The sequence below is a fragment of the Pelobates fuscus genome, chromosome 9, assembly GCF_036172605.1.
Source record: "Pelobates fuscus isolate aPelFus1 chromosome 9, aPelFus1.pri, whole genome shotgun sequence".
Lineage (NCBI taxonomy): Eukaryota > Metazoa > Chordata > Amphibia > Anura > Pelobatidae > Pelobates > Pelobates fuscus.
In genome coordinates, this window is record NC_086325.1 from 27,694,822 (window position 1) to 27,713,566 (window position 18,745).

The 18,745-nt window shown below is 40.8% G+C and overlaps 2 protein-coding genes and 1 long non-coding RNA gene across 3 annotated transcripts in view; 1 reads left to right on the top strand and 2 right to left on the bottom strand.

The window, feature by feature from the left end:
- Positions 1–1,795: 1,795 nt before the first annotated feature.
- The window catches only part of LOC134572638 (uncharacterized), a 454,902-nt gene continuing 437,952 nt past the window's right edge, over positions 1,796–18,745 (bottom strand). Inside the window, exon 2 of the long non-coding RNA XR_010085291.1 lies at positions 1,796–1,826. This is a non-coding gene — a long non-coding RNA (uncharacterized LOC134572638). The remainder of the gene's footprint in view (positions 1,827–18,745) is intronic.
- On the bottom strand, positions 1,874–4,412 carry BLOC1S3 (biogenesis of lysosomal organelles complex 1 subunit 3). Its single transcript, XM_063431718.1, has 2 exons — positions 4,288–4,412; positions 1,874–2,538 (listed from the first exon to the last, which is right to left on the bottom strand). Exon 2 carries the CDS (start codon positions 2,536–2,538, stop codon positions 1,984–1,986), a length of 555 nt encoding a protein of 184 aa, XP_063287788.1. The 5' UTR covers positions 4,288–4,412; the 3' UTR covers positions 1,874–1,983.
- Positions 4,607–14,425, top strand: TRAPPC6A (trafficking protein particle complex subunit 6A). Its single transcript, XM_063431719.1, has 6 exons — positions 4,607–4,910; positions 5,168–5,235; positions 5,547–5,664; positions 11,182–11,265; positions 12,635–12,728; positions 14,319–14,425. The coding sequence occupies exons 1-6, from the start codon at positions 4,830–4,832 to the stop codon at positions 14,348–14,350; spliced, it is 477 nt and encodes a 158-aa protein (XP_063287789.1). The 5' UTR covers positions 4,607–4,829; the 3' UTR covers positions 14,351–14,425.

An 18,745-nucleotide genomic window follows, 5' to 3' on the forward strand; every position in this document is an offset into this window, starting at 1 on the left:
ATTTATTTTCATTTTTGATGTATTTAATATTTTACTGAATGTTGCAATTTGCTTTGATTTACCCCCATTTACCTTTTCGTGTCTGTGATTCCTCCTACAAATTTAAATTAATAAAAATATTTTCAAAATACTAAACGTCATAAACATTTCATACGAGAAACCTTTGACAGGTCATAGAATGTCTAAGCTAAGGTAAGTCCACAAGTTCTTTATATATTCTGTGAATCAACCCACTCACAAGGCCCCCAGCACACCTGTGCAAAAGCAGATCTGCATGTTGTTTTTAGTACATAAAATAAATTCTTGAAATATCACTTGAAGGGCAGATTCTGATGTTTTTCCAGATGAGAGACTTATTGCATTCTTTTGGAGGTGAAGCACATAAACAAATTATATAAAAATTAGAATTTCCAGTTTAACTGATTACGTAGGAAAAATACACATTATAAAAGGTGGAATCCATGCTCTGGTCCTTAAAGGGGACTGTTTTTGTGGGCTGGCAGGCAGGGCTGGGTAGCCATTGGGTTAACAGCGCCTCACACTCTACAACTCACATAAATTGTCTGCCAGCCAAAAATACAGCATGTGCCAGGCAATGATTTAATGGAAATTGGTGAGCAGGTGAAAGTCCATCTTGATATAAGGATTACTGACCAAATAGACCTAATTGTTAGTAACACAATGGGTTCATGTTCTGCAAAGCAAAAAAAGATATATTCAAAGAGACACTCCTTGAAAGAGTTAAAAACAGCTCCAACTCATTAAACTTGTTATGGGGACAGGAGCATTTGGACACTCTATTACCTTTAGCAATTACCTAGTTCAACTGTTTAACAACAAAATTGGTACCTGGGCGCTGGACACCTTTTCTTTAACTTTATTTTTACATCAGGTGATATACAATACAGAGTTTCAGTAGTAGCGCAAGGAGTCACACGCAGTGATGCATAAAAAAAAAAAAGACATGCACTCGATCGTCTTTTTACATTTTTTGATATCAAGAGTGGTTTAACTTTACGAACCAGTGGGCCCTGCCTAGACAAGATAAGGACTAATGCAGGTTAAAATTATTGCGGAATAGCAGGGTATGTGACCTTTCTTTTATCAAGTTGGTGGGCACAACTCACAACCAATGGTGGTAACGGGGGGGGGGGGGGGTGATAATATTGGATTTATCAATGCATCGAGGTGCATGGTATAGAGCTCCTCCAGGTCAGGGGTTCCCCAGCTGTGTAAGACAAGGTAGTAAAATAGAAGACAAATGAGAAAAATAAAGAAAAGCTTGAGGTATAGTGCAAGTCAAAACATGAGACACCTCCTTCCTAACTTCTTTCTTCCTTTCCAGTCAGTGACTCCCCATTCACAAAACTGTCTCAATTCTTTCCGATTAGCAGGTTCCCTGCCCCAGCAGCACTTTGTGCTTCCAGAAACTGATATTTCAGCAACGAGGGGAGTCAAGATTGGCGCTAGAGGCAATTTCAGGGTTAAACTATTCAAAAATGGCTCGGGGGCTCCTGGCACCATACCCACTTTATTTAGATTAAGTTGTTTTGGTGCCCGGAGTGCTGCTTTTAACTCCTGAAGGTAAGACGATGCCCTGACACTCCTACCCTCATATCAACTACTACTTTAGTGAGCTGAAATTGTTATAGTGGTGTTTCTTTAACAGAAACTTAGATTTAGCGTAAAAGGACTTCTGACAAAAAGTGAAGACAGATGTATAAAGAATGTACTTACCATCATTTCAGAAGTCATGTAAAGGTGCACAGAGGGGAATAAACAATGAAAGCCAAGACATACAAATGGTATTTTATTTAAAGTAAATACTTTAGACTAGGGTTTGTTTTCAATAAATCATGGTGACAATTAAAGGTTTCAAGCCCTCCATATAAATATTTATTCTCCTGAAAACTTTAAAGACCCTTCACATCTCATGGGTTGGAGAAAGCAATCCGGGGCAACCAAAAACGACACCTTAACAGCCTAGATCTGGATATCAGGAAGCAAGTTACAGCTGGTAATTATGTCAATCTTCTCGGAAACGCCTTTTAAATCTTCAAGGGCCAGTCGGATGCTGTGAGATGCATTTATAATACCATTTTGAGAATTACTCAGTTGGCTTGTCAATGTCCGAATCTCACTGGTCGTTGTGTGATAGACATGTCTGATGGTGTTGTTGATATCGTGGTAAAGACGAGCATTACTCTCAAGAAGTTTTTGCTGCAGCAATGTGCTGTAACGGCCTTGCTGTTGAATGTTGACAATGGGTTTCTCTTCGATGCCAACTGGAGAATGTTCTCCTTCATTCCTAATGACCACTAATGGAGGAAGGTTCTTCTCCAACACTTTGGAAGGTGTCTTCAGAGTGTCATCAGAATCCTCCTCCTCGTCGTCTGTCTCAGAGGCTTCTCCCTGGACTTTTACTCCATGAGGGCTAGAGAATGGCCCAGGTGCAACTGATGTCACATACATCTCTTCTTCATCATCGGTCTCAGATGCTTCTCCCTTGACAACAGTTTGGTAACCGTGAAAAGACATCTGCTCGCATGCAATAAAAATTAAACAAATTATTAAAAAATTTTAAAATATATTCATGACAATGTTATCGTTTTTCAAATAAATATATAAATATATGGTTAATAGAATTGTAAAAAAAAAAAGAGAAGCTATATAATTATATTCATACATTGCACAAGGCAAATGTACAGATACTCACTCAGGCAATAACTAACATCAAAATAGGGATGAAATTGATATGCTAATGAAAAGGATCCAGTTCTGCATAAACAATTCTGGTGTGAGGAGGTAGGTCTGAGGTCAAAACGGGAATAGCACCATAACCATTGACATGTGCCTAGACTACTCCTTTTTTTCCATAGCAATGTGGTCCTCAGGGACTCTGTGGCTTATTTACTAAACAATGATTTGTAGTATACTGAAACAATATAACCAATTCAACTCTAGTCACTGCTTCAATATTGTAGCAATAATGACCTGACAGAATTATTCACTAGAGTGAGAATTTAATGTGAATTTTACATTTAAAATCAAAATAGCCAAACATGGACATAATCTCTGATTGTTATCCTTTCAGTTCAGATACTCTGGACTTACTTTGATGTCATACTTTAGCGAAAACTCATGTTAATGTCTTTATCAAGCTTCATGGCTTGACAAAGACACTGTTTAGATTGGAAACGTTGCCAGGTCACTCACTGAAGAAAAATAAATGTGCTTCTTGGGAACATAATTCAGCATACCTCCAAACATCTCAAATGGATAGAGGGCCACTTTAATTTGAGGGGTATGAGTGCTTCCATGTGCAGGGCTGTTCTGCAAAGTTTTAGGTAACTTACTAATGACAATTTATGTACCTAAATCAGGGCTCTACAAATCCCAGTCGCCAGCTCGACTATAAATTTCGCCCGGGCGCCTAAGATTTGTATGCCTTTTAGCTAAGCAGCCGCCCGGCCACCCTGGGGAGCACGGAGAGAGCCGGCTGAGGCAGCATGGAAGCAGCAAGCAAGGAAGCGTCGATCTTCATGCAGCCGGAATATGACATCACTCCGATGTGGGCATCACTGCAGAGAGCGCGCAGGGGAGCAGAGAGGAACTACAGGAAGATTGGAAAGCAGCACACTGGACCCCAGTCAAAGATCCACTCAGCTCTCCCAAAGGTGCGGAGGCTGGGTAGATTTAAATAAAAAATAAAAATGTCAATTTGGGAGTCTGTCAGTTTAGGTACCTGCCCCTTCCATTCGCAAGAGAAAGGTCTTTTTACTCATCTTTCAAGAGGAGATCATCAATCTTTATGATCTCATTTAAGCCAATGATTTCCCATAGGAAAGTATTAGGAGGATATTGTGCATGCACAGCAAAACACTGCGCTGTGCCAATCAGCATCCCCTCCTTGAGTCAATGCATCTCTATGGGGAACATTCAGCGCCTCCATGGAGAGCATGGAGACGCTAAACGTAGATGCTGTACACTGTGCAGCACTGACCCAGGACATTGAAACGCCTGCAGGGATAGGCTATACACACCAGAACAACTACATAAAGCTGTAGTGGTTCTGGTGACTATAGTATCCCATCTGGGCATACATAATTTATCAAAACAGACTATAACCACAGCTTGGCTGTTTATAAACCCTGCAAACTGGATTTCAATATCCTACTATGGGGAATTAATCCTGCATTATGTACCCAATGAGGGTTTTATTGGTTGCTTTTTTTAAGAGACAAGGAAGGCAAAATAAAGAGCACAAATAAACATCAGGAGGCTCACCTCACATATGTGAATTTCGGCCCCAGGCAGACAGTACAAACATTGCAGGCATCCAAAACACTGTTGTGACCGGAAGTGGGGCGTTCTTTCAATGGACAAGTCCTGCCGGAAGTGGGGCAACGTCAGACGACAGAGTCAAAGCGCTACATTTACAGGACGAGCAAAATAAAACACAGTTCAGGTTCGCCGAAAAAAAATGATTTTACCCCAGATTAACACAACGATAGCACTAACATGTCGGGTTTAGTAAAGTGTATGGTGTATGAGAGACCGGAAGTTGCTGCATCTTTCCTATCACGTGACTGGAATAGGACGGAAGTGGGGCAACCAGGAAGTAGGTGTCAGTTAAAGAGGAATAGAAACATTAACTAAACAGCGGGGAGCCCCTGGGAATTGCCAATATGATAACAGTTTAGGAGCAGGAAGGACAATTAGACAAACTACCATCACACAGGTCACATGTTACTGTCACTTTAATGCTTGCAGACTGACACATGGTAAGACAGTAAGGGGCTACTAGGTAACTGACTACTGTCTTAAACATGGCAGATGAAACCTTGTTTGCCCTCTTACACACAGAGATCGTTTCCCATGCGCAGAAGAGTGCGGGTCAGGACGATGAGGTGAGATGGGAATTGGCTAATGGCATATGGTCAATGCATGCTATTTAATTACAAGCAATCATCAGGGGTATTTGCTAATTAATACATTGTAAGCCTAGTTGGAAAATGGCGAAAAGATCTCCAACGTGGTTATAGTCAAAGCTTATTTTGTAATTATTCCAACCATAACATCACATCCACAAAACTGCTTGGCATATCTGATTTTGTTTTACACTAAAATGTGTATAATGTTATTTGTTTGTTGTAAAAATGTGTAGGATCAAGGGACGCATATACGTATTCTAGAGTCTATGGGATTTCGTGTTGGTCAAGGGCTTACTGAAAGGTAAGAATATTATTATTGTTATTATTAGAGCACCAACAATTCCCAGATCCAACATTTTCTATAGATTCTTAGCTGGCAAAGCAAAGACATTGAAATATAGTTCATAAATGTCTGTAGTGACCCAGTTACTTTCGCTAGAAAACACATGTTTTTGGCAGTGTGATTTAAAAACTCTTTTAACTGGATATCGCAAGATCTAGCCCCATTTACCTTGTAATGAGTTTGATTATTATTATTTCCTAAATTGACAGAATAGATAACTGGGAGTCTGTTATTCTGTTCACAAGCTAATAAACGTTGTTTTACCTAAGGTTGACAAAGGACAGCCCGTCATTCAAAGATGATCTAGATGTTGTTAAATTTGTTTGTAAGGATTTTTGGACAGTTGTCTTCAAGAAACAGATTGACAATCTAAGAACAAATCATCAGGTATGTATGGGAGGGGGAGGAGAATCACAGATTATTTGTCCTTTAACATAATAAGACCTAGTAGAGATTCCTATACGTGTTTTCTTAGCTCCATTATTTCATATAGTAATATTTTACATTAGAAGGAGAGGATACTCAGGGAAGACATATACCTGTTTATAGGTTGTTAGTTAAAAGCCACTCACCCAGTGCTGTTAAGGCTGGGACTGTGTGCATATTTTTCACAAGGAAGTGTTGATAGCATGAGGAGGCATGGCTAAGGAGGCAGGCTTGTGCTGCAGAATTCTGCAAAACATTTTTTGTGTGTAAAAACTATAAAGATTTTGAGCATGCAAAAAATACATAATATTAATAAGGCTAAAATCTATCCAATGCATTAAAGTTGAATTAGTGTTGGAGTGTCCCTTTAATTTTTCATAACTCTTTGCCAGTCGTTGGCCAATGTAGGATCACCCAGAAAGCAACAGCAGTGAAAAACAGCCCAGTTTATTGAGGTCCAAAGTTATCAACATTTCAACCTATATGCAGGCCTTTGTCAAGTTCAGAGAGGATAAGTGCAGCACCGTGTATGAAACAGTGAATTAAAGGGGCATACCGATAAGTAATCAAGTGACAGCATGTTGCTATGCAACCATGGTACGCATATTGTCCAGCAATATGGTCATGGCAGTTTAACGTTTCTGGAGAAAAGATTTCTGCATTATGTTATATTCTCCAGTCTTTAGATAAAACATTACAGGTTTGCTATGTGACTGGCGACATCTTGGATAATAGTTTTTCCAGATTTCCTTGTCTCTGTTTTCACCTAATGTAACCTGTTCAAACATTTTGATCTACAGTTTGACAGTGGTTCCTTCTTATATTGACTTCATTTATGTTATTACACATATATAGACACAAAAAAGGGGATGAGATACGGCTGTATAAAATCTAAAACAGGAACAGAAACAAAAAAAGAAACATAGTGTGATACAGCAAAGTGAGGGACAATGCGCTAATACAGTGTTACACTCACGAGATCCAGGTGAATAAATCGCCAAAATGAGAGCCTGCCCAAATTGATTTGGGTGGCTATGCGTCTCCACTCTCCACTGGAACTCCAAGCGGACCAAAGATGGAATGAGACTTCAATAGAGGTAGGTTTGATGGATATGCAAATTTATTAATTATAAAAAGGCTATCAATTGGTAGCCGTATTTTAAATAAAGTAAAAACAAAGTAAAGACAAAAACAAGGTCCTACGCGTTTCGTTCCTATACAAAGGAACTTCCTCAGGGACCAAAATACAATTACATAAAATCAGTCAGTACAAAAATTGCATACAACCTTATCCCCCCAATAAGTCTCTATAAATAGGCCTAAGCCTTCAGTTCATTGGTAGATCCAGTGGGAGTTACCCTTGATTGTTGACCCGGTTCAGATGTGGAGTGTCCATCCGGTTGGTTCTGGTGTGGAGAAGGTGTTCCGACGGATAATTCTGGCGCCAGCCGATGAAACCGGAAACCGGAAGTAACATTCCGTTTGTACTTCCGCGTTCCATTGCCCTATGCGTTCCAACTCATAAACGAAAAACAGTTAGATAGGTCGCCATCTAGAGGTCTCCCAGAATATAACAATTATGATATTACTGCACAGTGTGATCTATTTATAGCAGGCGGACTTCTTTTAACAGAGGATAATTGTAATCTGGATAATTAGATTTAAATGGTACAGTACTTTCAAAACAATATATTTTCAATCTCCTACCCTCCTGTTGCAATTCAATATTGAGAGTTCTCAATTTGTCCTTTATCAGTACAGTACATCTGAGAAACAATCTGATTCCGTTTATTTTATCGGTATTATGGAACCCTCTAAAATGATATTGATATGAGACTAAACTGATCCATCACATAAATCATCTTATAGTTTCATTGTGTGAAGAAAATGATAATAATAATAATACATAGTGACGTCATATTTAATAGACAATTGGCAATTTAGTAGATGCTGATCATAATTCCTATTATACTAATCAAAAAAATATTAAAGAGTGTATTTACAAAATATATACACCTGTGAAAACACCTTAATATGAGCATTATCATCAAATACATTTAGGTGTCAACCCATAATGTGTGAATTTATTTAGTGTTATATATCTATATGTTTAATGTATTGGAGGAGTTTGAATCATAATCTCCATATTACAAAGTGCTCCTAGTGGTGTATCCTAAAGATCGAATAATATCTTATATTAATACTTTCTGTGAATCTGTTCCTTAAATTGTAATAGTGTGAATTTATCTCACAGGATACAAATCTCTTAGCCCTTAAATAAAGGAGGGCAAGAAAAATTGTAGACCCAAAGAAAAAAAGAGAAAAAAGGAGGAAAAAATGAGGGAAAAGGGAGAAAATCCCTCCCATCAAGGCACCGTCGTAGGATGACCCAAAAGCTGAGACCAGATTTAATCCAGGAAACATATGAGATCTATGTCATGATTAAGTCCTTTGGGGTGAAGAGTCTGTAGTTTATGAATCCAAAAGGTTTCACGTTGTGATAGTTTTTTGAGTCTATCTCCTCCCCTCCAGTAAGGTGATACTCTCTCAATTCCCACACACTTAAAATTGGAAAAAGAAAAGTGGGGACATGTATTACAGTGGGTAGGTACAGAGTGAGTCTCAAGCTTCTTTTTTATATTATTAAGATGTTCCATGAATCTGATCTTGAGAACCCTCTTGGTACGACCCACATATTGCTTGCCACACGGACACTGCAGTAAATAAACTACAAAGTCCGTGTGGCAACCAATATCACTTTTGATGTTAAACTCTTCTCCCGTGCTGTAGCTACAGAAAAGGTTTGTTCTGGGTACAAGGCTGGTGGTACAAGCCTTGCACATGTGACATCCCCTAAAGAATCCCGATGTCTCAGGAGCTTTTTGGTTTTTAAGTTTGAGGGCATAGCTGGGGGCTAACATGTTTTTGAAGTTCCTATTCTTTTTATAAATGACTGTGGGTAATTGTGGTAAGGTGGTCCCCAATACTGGATCCTGTAATAGGATCGGCCAATGTTGTTGTAGGCATCTTTTAATTTTGTTGTAATCGGTATTGTATTGGGTTAGAAAAGCTAATGAAAATTTTTTCTCATCCTTAGGCATATCGATCTGGGGCTTGTCCCCTAGTAGCTTGTTTCTATTGACTTGTTTGGCTAACCGGATCTCTCTCTCCAGAGTATTCTTTTTGTAGCCTTTCTCTATTAGTTTATTTTTGACATGTGTAGATTGAATGTTAAAATCCTGGCTGTCGGAGCAATTGCGCCTTAAGCGTGTGAATTGGCTTCTCGCAATGCCCCTAAGCCAGGGTTTATGATGGCAACTTTGCCGATGAACAAACCCATTCCCGTCAGTGGGTTTGAAAAAGCACTTGGTTTTGATCTCTCCCCTATCGAGGAACAAGGTGAGGTCCAAAAAATGGATCACATCTTTGTTCCAGACAGGGGACAGTACCAAGTTGTAAGTATTGGAATTAAGAAAATTAACAAAATCCTGAAATAAAGAAGAGGAACCTCGCCAAATAATAATTACGTCATCTATATACCGCCGCCAGAGCACCAGGTTCTCCCTCCAGTCATGACCCGACCACACGTACAGATCTTCCCAACGTCTCATGTAGGTGTTGGCATAACTGGGGGCACCTCCTTTTTTCTCTTTTTTTCTTTGGGTCTACAATTTTTCTTGCCCTCCTTTATTTAAGGGCTAAGAGATTTGTATCCTGTGAGATAAATTCACACTATTACAATTTAAGGAACAGATTCACAGAAAGTATTAATATAAGATATTATTCGATCTTTAGGATACACCACTAGGAGCACTTTGTAATATGGAGATTATGATTCAAACTCCTCCAATACATTAAACATATAGATATATAACACTAAATAAATTCACACATTATGGGTTGACACCTAAATGTATTTGATGATAATGCTCATATTAAGGTGTTTTCACAGGTGTATATATTTTGTAAATACACTCTTTAATATTTTTTTGATTAGTATAATAGGAATTATGATCAGCATCTACTAAATTGCCAATTGTCTATTAAATATGACGTCACTATGTATTATTATTATTATTATCATTTTCTTCACACAATGAAACTATAAGATGATTTATGTGATGGATCAGTTTAGTCTCATATCAATATCATTTTAGAGGGTTCCATAATACCGATAAAATAAACGGAATCAGATTGTTTCTCAGATGTACTGTACTGATAAAGGACAAATTGAGAACTCTCAATATTGAATTGCAACAGGAGGGTAGGAGATTGAAAATATATTGTTTTGAAAGTACTGTACCATTTAAATCTAATTATCCAGATTACAATTATCCTCTGTTAAAAGAAGTCCGCCTGCTATAAATAGATCACACTGTGCAGTAATATCATAATTGTTATATTCTGGGAGACCTCTAGATGGCGACCTATCTAACTGTTTTTCGTTTATGAGTTGGAACGCATAGGGCAATGGAACGCGGAAGTACAAACGGAATGTTACTTCCGGTTTCCGGTTTCATCGGCTGGCGCCAGAATTATCCGTCGGAACACCTTCTCCACACCAGAACCAACCGGATGGACACTCCACATCTGAACCGGGTCAACAATCAAGGGTAACTCCCACTGGATCTACCAATGAACTGAAGGCTTAGGCCTATTTATAGAGACTTATTGGGGGGATAAGGTTGTATGCAATTTTTGTACTGACTGATTTTATGTAATTGTATTTTGGTCCCTGAGGAAGTTCCTTTGTATAGGAACGAAACGCGTAGGACCTTGTTTTTGTCTTTACTTTGTTTTTACTTTATTTAAAATACGGCTACCAATTGATAGCCTTTTTATAATTAATAAATTTGCATATCCATCAAACCTACCTCTATTGAAGTCTCATTCCATCTTTGGTCCGCTTGGAGTTCCAGTGGAGAGTGGAGACGCATAGCCACCCAAATCAATTTGGGCAGGCTCTCATTTTGGCGATTTATTCACCTGGATCTCGTGAGTGTAACACTGTATTAGCGCATTGTCCCTCACTTTGCTGTATCACACTATGTTTCTTTTTTTGTTTCTGTTCCTGTTTTAGATTTTATACAGCCGTATCTCATCCCCTTTTTTGTGTCTATATATGTTGTAAAAGGTCGGGAACTGGGCCACGACCTTGAGAGGCTGTTATTACTATATGAGATAAGTATAAGTTTATTCTGATACTATTGGTACTTATTTGGAGGTACCATATACATACATACTGTTTGTATTTTTCTATGTTATTACACATGTTGGATAACTAGATGGGACCAACCATTGCAATCCCATTAAAATGCCAACCACCCAGTGAGATAGAATTTGTACCAGCCTGGTAACTACTTACCTATTCCTACCTCTTACTGTGACTTAGTATGCTTATAAATCTGCCACTCGGATCTTATCTTTGTTGATTGATCTTTTGTCTTTATTTGTTATTGTTTGCGTTTCTCTTTATAGGGTACCTATGTGTTACAAGACAACAAGTTTCAGCTTTTGACACAGATTTCTTGCAGTAAGCAATATTTAGAAGAAGCTCCCAAGGTAAATACAATTAGAAGTGTAATTTTTATGATGCCTTATAAACGTTATAACTTTTCCTTAATTGTCATGACAATTACAAAATTCACTGGATATATGATTGGTCCTTTTAGCAGGAGACCGGGTAATGGAAATAGTTTTTTTTTTCCATTTTAATAGTATGAAGGGAAGAAACACTAAATTGTATAACATGAGTCAATCCAGAGTTAGAAAATATCTGAATGACTTTGACAAGGGCCGAATATTGATGACTAGACTACAACGTCAGAATATCTCCAAATCGGCAAGTCTTATGGGGTGTTCCCGGTGTGCAGCGATTTAGTAAATAAATCGAAAAGTGATCTGTGATAAATAGGCTGTTAAATAAAAAATATATATGAAAAGCTGCTACCACGCTTGTGAAAGTTCCTTCCCATCTTTACAAACTGTCATACACAAGAAACACAACCACCGTGTGGAGAACCAAGGCCAACAGCACTGAATTAAGTGGAGTGCTATATTTATGACAAATAAACATACCAATTTGAATGATAGGGGATGTATTGTATCAAGTGCTCAAATGAAATAAAAAATAAAACTGAATATAGTGTAGTGTTATAAAAGTCGTAAAGAATGCAGAGAAATAAATAGGATACACCCACATACACCCACGCACACATTGAGCCTATAAAGACAGGCTAAATGTGTGCTAAGTGGACACTCTCCCTCTTCAATCTTCCAACCAAATAGCTCAAAGGATAAAGTAGAGATATATAGTTCAATATGTCGGATGGTAAACTTGATAGACCAGGAGACAAAGAACTGCTCACCTTAAAAAGAGCCTTCCACAACCTAACTCTGGGTCAAAGCACCCATGTGTCTATATATTGTTTTATCTTTTGTTTCATTTGAGCACTTGATTCAAGACGTGGGTGTGCGTTGTTTACCTGGGGAGGAGATGGCAGTAGGGTGCACTATGGGAAGAAGGCAGGTCGGCAGAGGTAGTGTTCTGCTCTGGACAATGTTGTGCTGGGAAAACCTTGGCACGTACCACTTACCTAAAGATTGTTGCAGACCACGTACACCCCTTTATAGCAGTGATGTTCCCTGATGGTAGTGGCCTCTTTCAGCAGAATAATGCACCCTGCCAAACTTGGCCTCCAAATTCCGCAGATCTCGATCAAATTGAACATCAAATCCGATCTATGGAGGCCCCACCTCACAACTTGCAGGACTTAAAGGATCTGCTGCTAATGTCTTGGGGGATCTGCATGTTATTAAGCAGGTGGTTTTAATGTTGTGGATCAGTGTATAATGCAAACTGAATTTAATTTTAAAACTTCTCATTAACCACTTCATTCTCATGATCGCTGTCTTTTTCTTGTTCTTGCAGTTCCTAGCGTACACATGTGGACTTATTAAAGGAGCACTTTCCAATTTGGGCGTGAGTAGTACAGTTTCTGCAGAGGTCCCTATAATGCCTACCTGTAAGTATTACAATTTCTTAGTGGATTAACTAATAGAATATAGTTTATATATATATATATATATATATATTTTTTTTTTTTTTCATGATGCACTTGTAGCAGCTGGTTAACCAGGGTTTGCCTTTTATTCTGTTTTTTCTCAGGTGTCAGATGATCTGAGTAATTCTCTGATCATATCTCCCACGCCTCACCCCTCTGTCAATCCCTGCATTGGCTTCCTGTGTGATATAGGGCTCAATTTAAAATGTTGGTTCTTGCTTACAAACCTCTACATCAAGCATGTCAAACTCAAAGGCTAACACGGACCAAATAAACAAGGTTTAAGTCCATGTGGGCCACAAAAAAACAGAAACTTCAGTTTTCATAGAAACATAGGTTTATTTAGAAAAGTACAGTATAAAAAAGTTGCCTGACACTGGATGTCCTCACGCTCATAGGGCTTCAAAGTAAGGAAAAGAGCGAGTTTATTTTAAAGAGACATGCTTTTGCTTATGACCAACGTATCAGTCCAACTACCTTGACATATTAAGAAAAGTTTGATAATGGGACTGAAATGGTGTATGTATGCTGTTGCACAGCTGTAAAAAAACAAATGACGTCATCTTGTTGATTTTTAAGTTCTATGAGTGTGTTCTTCACTTTGGCTGAGATTTAATACACTGCCCTCTCCCCCCCATTCTAATACATTGCCCCCAAATCCAATACACTGCCCCCCTCCTTACACTGTGCACTGCCCCCTCCCTCAAATTATTACACTGCCTCCCCCCCCCCCGCCCACCCCAATTTAACACACTACACAGGAAGGTCCCCCAAGCCTTGAGATGAGCCGCCCGTCCTCCAGTTCCAGGGCAGGTGGGGCGCAATTATATTTATTGTGGGCCGCAAGTTTGACATGCTTGCTCTACATAATGCTGTTCAGAGCTATCTATCCTCCCCAATGGCATAGGCAACCTTCGGCACTCCAGATGTTTTGGACTACACCTCCCATGATGCGTTGACAGCATTATGGGTGTAAGAGCATTATGGGGGATGTAGTCCACAACATCTGGAGTGCCGAAGGTTGCCCATCCCTGCACTAGTATGTCCCATCTAGGCTATGCTATCTTATGTCTTTACTCCCACCTCGCCTTCAAGACTTCTCCAGGGCTGCACCGTTCCTGTGGAATTCCCTTCTCCGTTAGACTTTCAGCCAGTCAGTCTCCACTCTTTCAAAAAAATCATTGAAAAATCACTTCTACAGGATAGCGTATCAATTAATCTGTTAATAACCCCCACCCCCTGCACTCTGATTCCACTACTGCAAGCCTCCTAAGCCTTCAGTGAACACTATCCTAGCAACCTACTTTTCTACCCCTAGTATGAAAGCTCATCAACCCTTCTGTTTCTGTGAGTCCAACTTGTCTGGTTACAATAACGTGTTTGTTAGTCCACCCATTGTACAGCGCTGCGGAATTTGTTGTCGCTGTATAAATCATAATAATAATAATTCTGTCACTCAGGAACTTAGTCTTAGAATCAGTTTTTTGACAATTCTGTAACCGTCTAACTAACATCTGATGTAACTAAATGAATTGTTCTTAATTTTCGCAGGCAAATTCCAAATTGTAATTTTAAAGATTTAATGGGACAGAAGATTCAAAGACCATTTATTATTTCGCCAAGAAGAAAAAGAATATATAATTTAAAAAAATAAATCTAGAGCCAGCTGTATCTGCTATGCAAACTTTTTCTATGTGATTTTTAAACTGGATAAATCATAAAAAATGTTTACAAAACGCAGTCCCGCTATTACGTTTCCCAGAATTGTATTCTAGGTGAAGTATTTGATGTAGTCCATCAAAATAGGTGGGCCGAGTTTGGATACGGCTTGTACAGCTTGTTTACATGATGAAGTTCTCAACTGGTCCAATGACTGCTTAGTAAATTTCTTCATATAGTGCTGTTGTTTTGGTGGTTTGGCTCATATATATATTATACACACACCCATCAGGCACTTTTCCTGCTTTGTCTTTTCTTTAGTTTACAAAATAGTTTTACGCTGCAATCTCTACGTATAAAAGCTTAGTCCAGTTAAGATGACAGCTGCTGTGTGTGTGAGAATGCATGCGTACACATAAAAGTAAAAACACAGCTGCTTGCTACCAAGTAACTGGCATTGCATTTGTCCTTGTCATTTGGGTGCAAATGGCGACACACAGCTAATCGCATCGATTTTCTCACAGACATCCCAGAGCTGTGTTTTAGACGTACGTTGATAAAATGACTTTTAATTCAAATTGTTTTCTGGCACTATGTATAGATGGAATTAACTGCACTAATAAAGGGGATTTTGGCATCTTGATTATGACCAAGGCCCTTTAATTTCTTGTGGATCTCCTTTCCCACGGGGACTGTTTGAAGCCATATGTTGACTTGAGCCACTCTTTCTACTTGTTGATTAAACTGTGACTTAGATTGTATTGGTCTATGAAGCAGACAAAGCTCATTGAGACTTTTTGTAGATTGTCTTCTTATATATTTGCTTTGTTAATAAAATAAAATTGAATCCACTTTTGAAGTCACTGTTTCTCTTACAGTAAATAGCTGTGATCTGATTTAGCTCCATACACCTTGGTTATGTACATTTGGTAAGATATGTAAATTTATATTTTTGAAGGAGATTAGGACTTTTTAATTTTAGGAGTCAGTCTAAGGACCATAACAACTTCCAGTTATTGAGGATTCTGCGTACATGACTGGGACTGCTACATCCAAAATTAGTTATCTATTTAAGGGCTTCTTTGCATTAACCCCTTAAGGATACATGACATGTGTGACATGTCATGATTACCTTTTATTCCAGAAGTTTGGTCCTTAAGGGGTTCAAGGAACGCTGTATGCACCATAACTACTTAATTGGACCAAAGTGCTCATGGTGTTTGGAGTCCTCAGGTGCCGGGTGCCACTTTACTGCTAAATAGTTTACTGTACCATTTAGTACAGATTATCGGAGGTTGGCCTCCAGTGACGATATGGCGGAAGCAGAGGTACGCATCTGGCCTTTGCCATTCTAGGTCATGTTAGGGATCGAGGCAGTGATTGATTGAGAGCGCTCAGCTGATGCTCATAGCTGATCACTGACCGCTATCCCTGGTATAGAGTGAAGCAGAGTCTGGACATCAGGCTGCCAAGACCAATAAACTCTATGAAATGGTGAGTGAACCATTTAATAGTGATGTGGGACCCAGTAAATGTGGACTCCCGGCACCATAAACACTTATGTATTGATAATTTCTAATTAGTGGGGTAATAGCTGCTTGATCCAAGGAGACATCTGACTGCTATTTTGGGGTCAAGAAGGAATTTTTTCTATTTTGGGTCAAGAAGGAATTGGAAGCGCTTCAGACTAGGTTTTTTGCCTTCTTTTGGATCAACAGCAAAAACATATGTGGATATGGAAGGCTGAATTTGATGGACACATGTCTCTTTTCAGCTATGTAACTATGTAATATCTACAGTATTCTTCAATAAAGTGATTATTTTGCAATAGAGTTTCTTGTACCCTGTTCTGCCTGTATTGATTGAGATTCAGTGGCTGCGGTGCACCATCCGAATAAAACGGTGCTACATCATCGCTGTGCACAACACTACCATGCTTTACTTGAGATGTATTGCATGAAATTCCTACTAAAGCACACATACGTTATTCTCATATAGACAGATTCAGTTTACATCTATCAATATAGACCAGTGATGGTGAACCTATGGCACAGGTGGCACGCCGGGCCCTTTCTGTGGGCACGCGGCCATAGGTTTGCCATCACTGCAGAGTAGGCACCTGCCTGCCCGAAACGGCAGGCGCCTACTCTGCTTCCGGTTCGGGAGGCAGGGGTAGGCAGGGGAGGGATCTTTGAAGCAGCTCCCCTGTCCTCCCGCGAGCAAGCTGTGTTGAGTGTTGCCGCACGTTACCATGGCAACGCTCCACACAGCATCGCGCGGGAGGACAGGGGAGCTGCTTCAAAGATCCCTCCTCTGCCTCCCCCTGCCTCACGAACCGGAAGCAGTACTTGCCACCACCGGACCACCAGGGATGACTGTACCCCCTACCCTCATTCATTAAAGGTAAGAAGGGGGGGGGGGGAGAAGATAATAATTTAATATACTTTTTTTGTAAACGTTTAACCCCCCCCACACCCCATCCCCACACACACAGCACCCCTACCTCCCAGCAGTACCCCTACCCCCCCCCACACACAGCACCCCTACCTCCCAGCAGTACCCCTACCCCCCCCCACACACAGCACCCCTACCCACAGCAGTACCCCTACCCCCCACACACACAGCACCCCTACCCCCCATACACACAGCACCCCCACCCCACACACAGTACCCCTACCCCCCACACACACAGCACCCCTACCCCCCAGCAGTACCCCTACCCCCCCACACACAGCACCCCTACCCCCCAGCAGTACCCCTACCCCCCACACACACAGCACCCCTACCCACAGCAGTACCCCTACCCCCCCACACACAGCACCCCTACCCCCCATACACACAGCACCCCCACCCCACACACAGTACCCGAACCCCCCACACACACAGCACCCCTACCCCCCAGCAGTACCCCTACCCGCCACACAGTACCCCTCCCCCACCACACACAGTATCCCTACCCCCCAGCAGTACCCCTACCCCTCCACACACAGTACCCCTACCCCCCACACACAGTACCCCTACCCCCCACACAGCACCCCTTCTCTCCCCAGCACCCCTCCCCCACACCCAGCACCCCTCCCCTATACCCAGCATCCCTCCCCTCCCCCCGTACCTCCCCACACACAGCATCTCTACCCCCCACACAGCACCTCTACCCCCCACACAGCACCCCTACCCCCCCACACAGCACCTCTACCCCCCCACACAGCACCCCTACCCCCCCACACAGCACCCCTACCCCCCACACAGCACCCCTACCCCCCCACACAACACCCCTACCCCCCACACACAGCACCCCTACCCCCCCCCACACACAGCACCCTTACCCCCGCCCAGCACCCCTACCTCCCCACACAGCACAGCACCCCTCTCACACACACAGCACCCCTCATACACACACACACACCACCCTTCACACACACACAGCACCCCTCAGACACCCCCACACAGCACCCCCCCACACACACACCACCCCTCACACACACACAGCACCCCTCACACACAGCACCCCTCACACACACACAGCACCCCTCACACACACACACAGCACTCCTCACACACACACACAGCACAGCACCCCTCACACACACACTCAGCAGTCTGTCTGTGTGTGTACTCAGCAGACTGTCTGTATGTGTATTCATCAGTCTCTATATTCAGCAGTCTTGTGTGTGTGTGTGTATTCAGCAGACTGTGTGTGTGTATTCAGCAGTCTGTGTGTGTATGTATTGCATTTGTTGGAGATACTAATAAATATAAGCTTAATTTTATCTATTTATATCATTATTTAAAATTTGTATCATTGAACTCTCTGTTGTTGTGTTCTTTTAAAACAAAAATTATTAATTAGTTCGGACAACAGTACGAGTTGTTTTTTCTAAACTTAAACCTCAATATTCAGGTTTAATTGCCGTGTTGGCACTTTAAGGAAAAAAATGTGGCATGTATTGCGGTTTGGGCTCTCTGGCTCAAAAAGGTTCGCCATCACTGATATAGACCAAAGTAATTTGTGTCTGAAGATTTAATAAAATACTGACTCTTGCCTGTAACACCTTTTTTATGTCATGTTTTTTTCTTTAATTTAAATGTATATTAAAGGAACACTCCAAACAACATATAGCCACTATAGCATGCTGCAAGTGGTTATGGTGCCATTAGTGCTCTGGCGTCCCTGTGTTGTAAGTACTTTTATAACTGTTTGACTTCTTACCAGGGGTCCCCCGGGGACCAGTCCCCACCACTTGTCTGCTGCCAAGCTGGGAGCTTCTGTGGTGGAATCTCGGTAAAAATAAATTTAGTAGGCCGAGATTACCACGTGG